A 471-nucleotide genomic window follows, 5' to 3' on the forward strand; every position below is an offset into this window, starting at 1 on the left:
GGGAAGCAACGTGGTGATTCAGGAGTGGTAGGTTTAGGACAGCGAGGATCTGTGCTACCTGGGAAACATCTTGGTGGTTCGGGCGTGGTAGGTTGAGGACAACGTGGATCATTACTTCCTGGGTAACACTTTGGTTGTTCTGCTGTTGTGGGTGGAAGATATGTAGCTGGTGTCAACGTTGATGGCCTAGGTGGTTGTGGACATTTGGGATCGGGAGACCCTGGGTAACACACTGGTTTTTGTGTAGTTGGTTTTGGACAACGTGGATCGTCGCTTCCTGGATAACACCTTGGTGGTGCAGGCGTAGTAGGTTTGGGACAGCGTGGATCGTTGCTGCCTGGGAAACATCTTGGTGGTGCAGGAGTAGTAGGTTGTGGACAACGTGGGTCACTACTGCCTGGGTAACATCTTGGTGGTGCAGAAGTGGTAGGTTTGGGACAGCGTGGGTCGCTGCTGCCTGGGAAGCATCGT

General features: G+C 53.1%; 1 protein-coding gene across 1 annotated transcript in view; it reads right to left on the bottom strand.

The window, feature by feature from the left end:
• LOC119837269 (proteoglycan 4) overlaps positions 1-471 on the bottom strand; it is a 39,671-nt gene that overhangs the window by 4,133 nt on the left and 35,067 nt on the right. Inside the window, exon 9 of the mRNA XM_038362785.1 lies at positions 8-468. Within this exon, the coding sequence (XP_038218713.1) occupies positions 8-468 (461 nt within the window). The remainder of the gene's footprint in view (positions 1-7; positions 469-471) is intronic.

Source organism: Zerene cesonia, chromosome 27, assembly GCF_012273895.1.
Source record: "Zerene cesonia ecotype Mississippi chromosome 27, Zerene_cesonia_1.1, whole genome shotgun sequence".
Lineage (NCBI taxonomy): Eukaryota > Metazoa > Arthropoda > Insecta > Lepidoptera > Pieridae > Zerene > Zerene cesonia.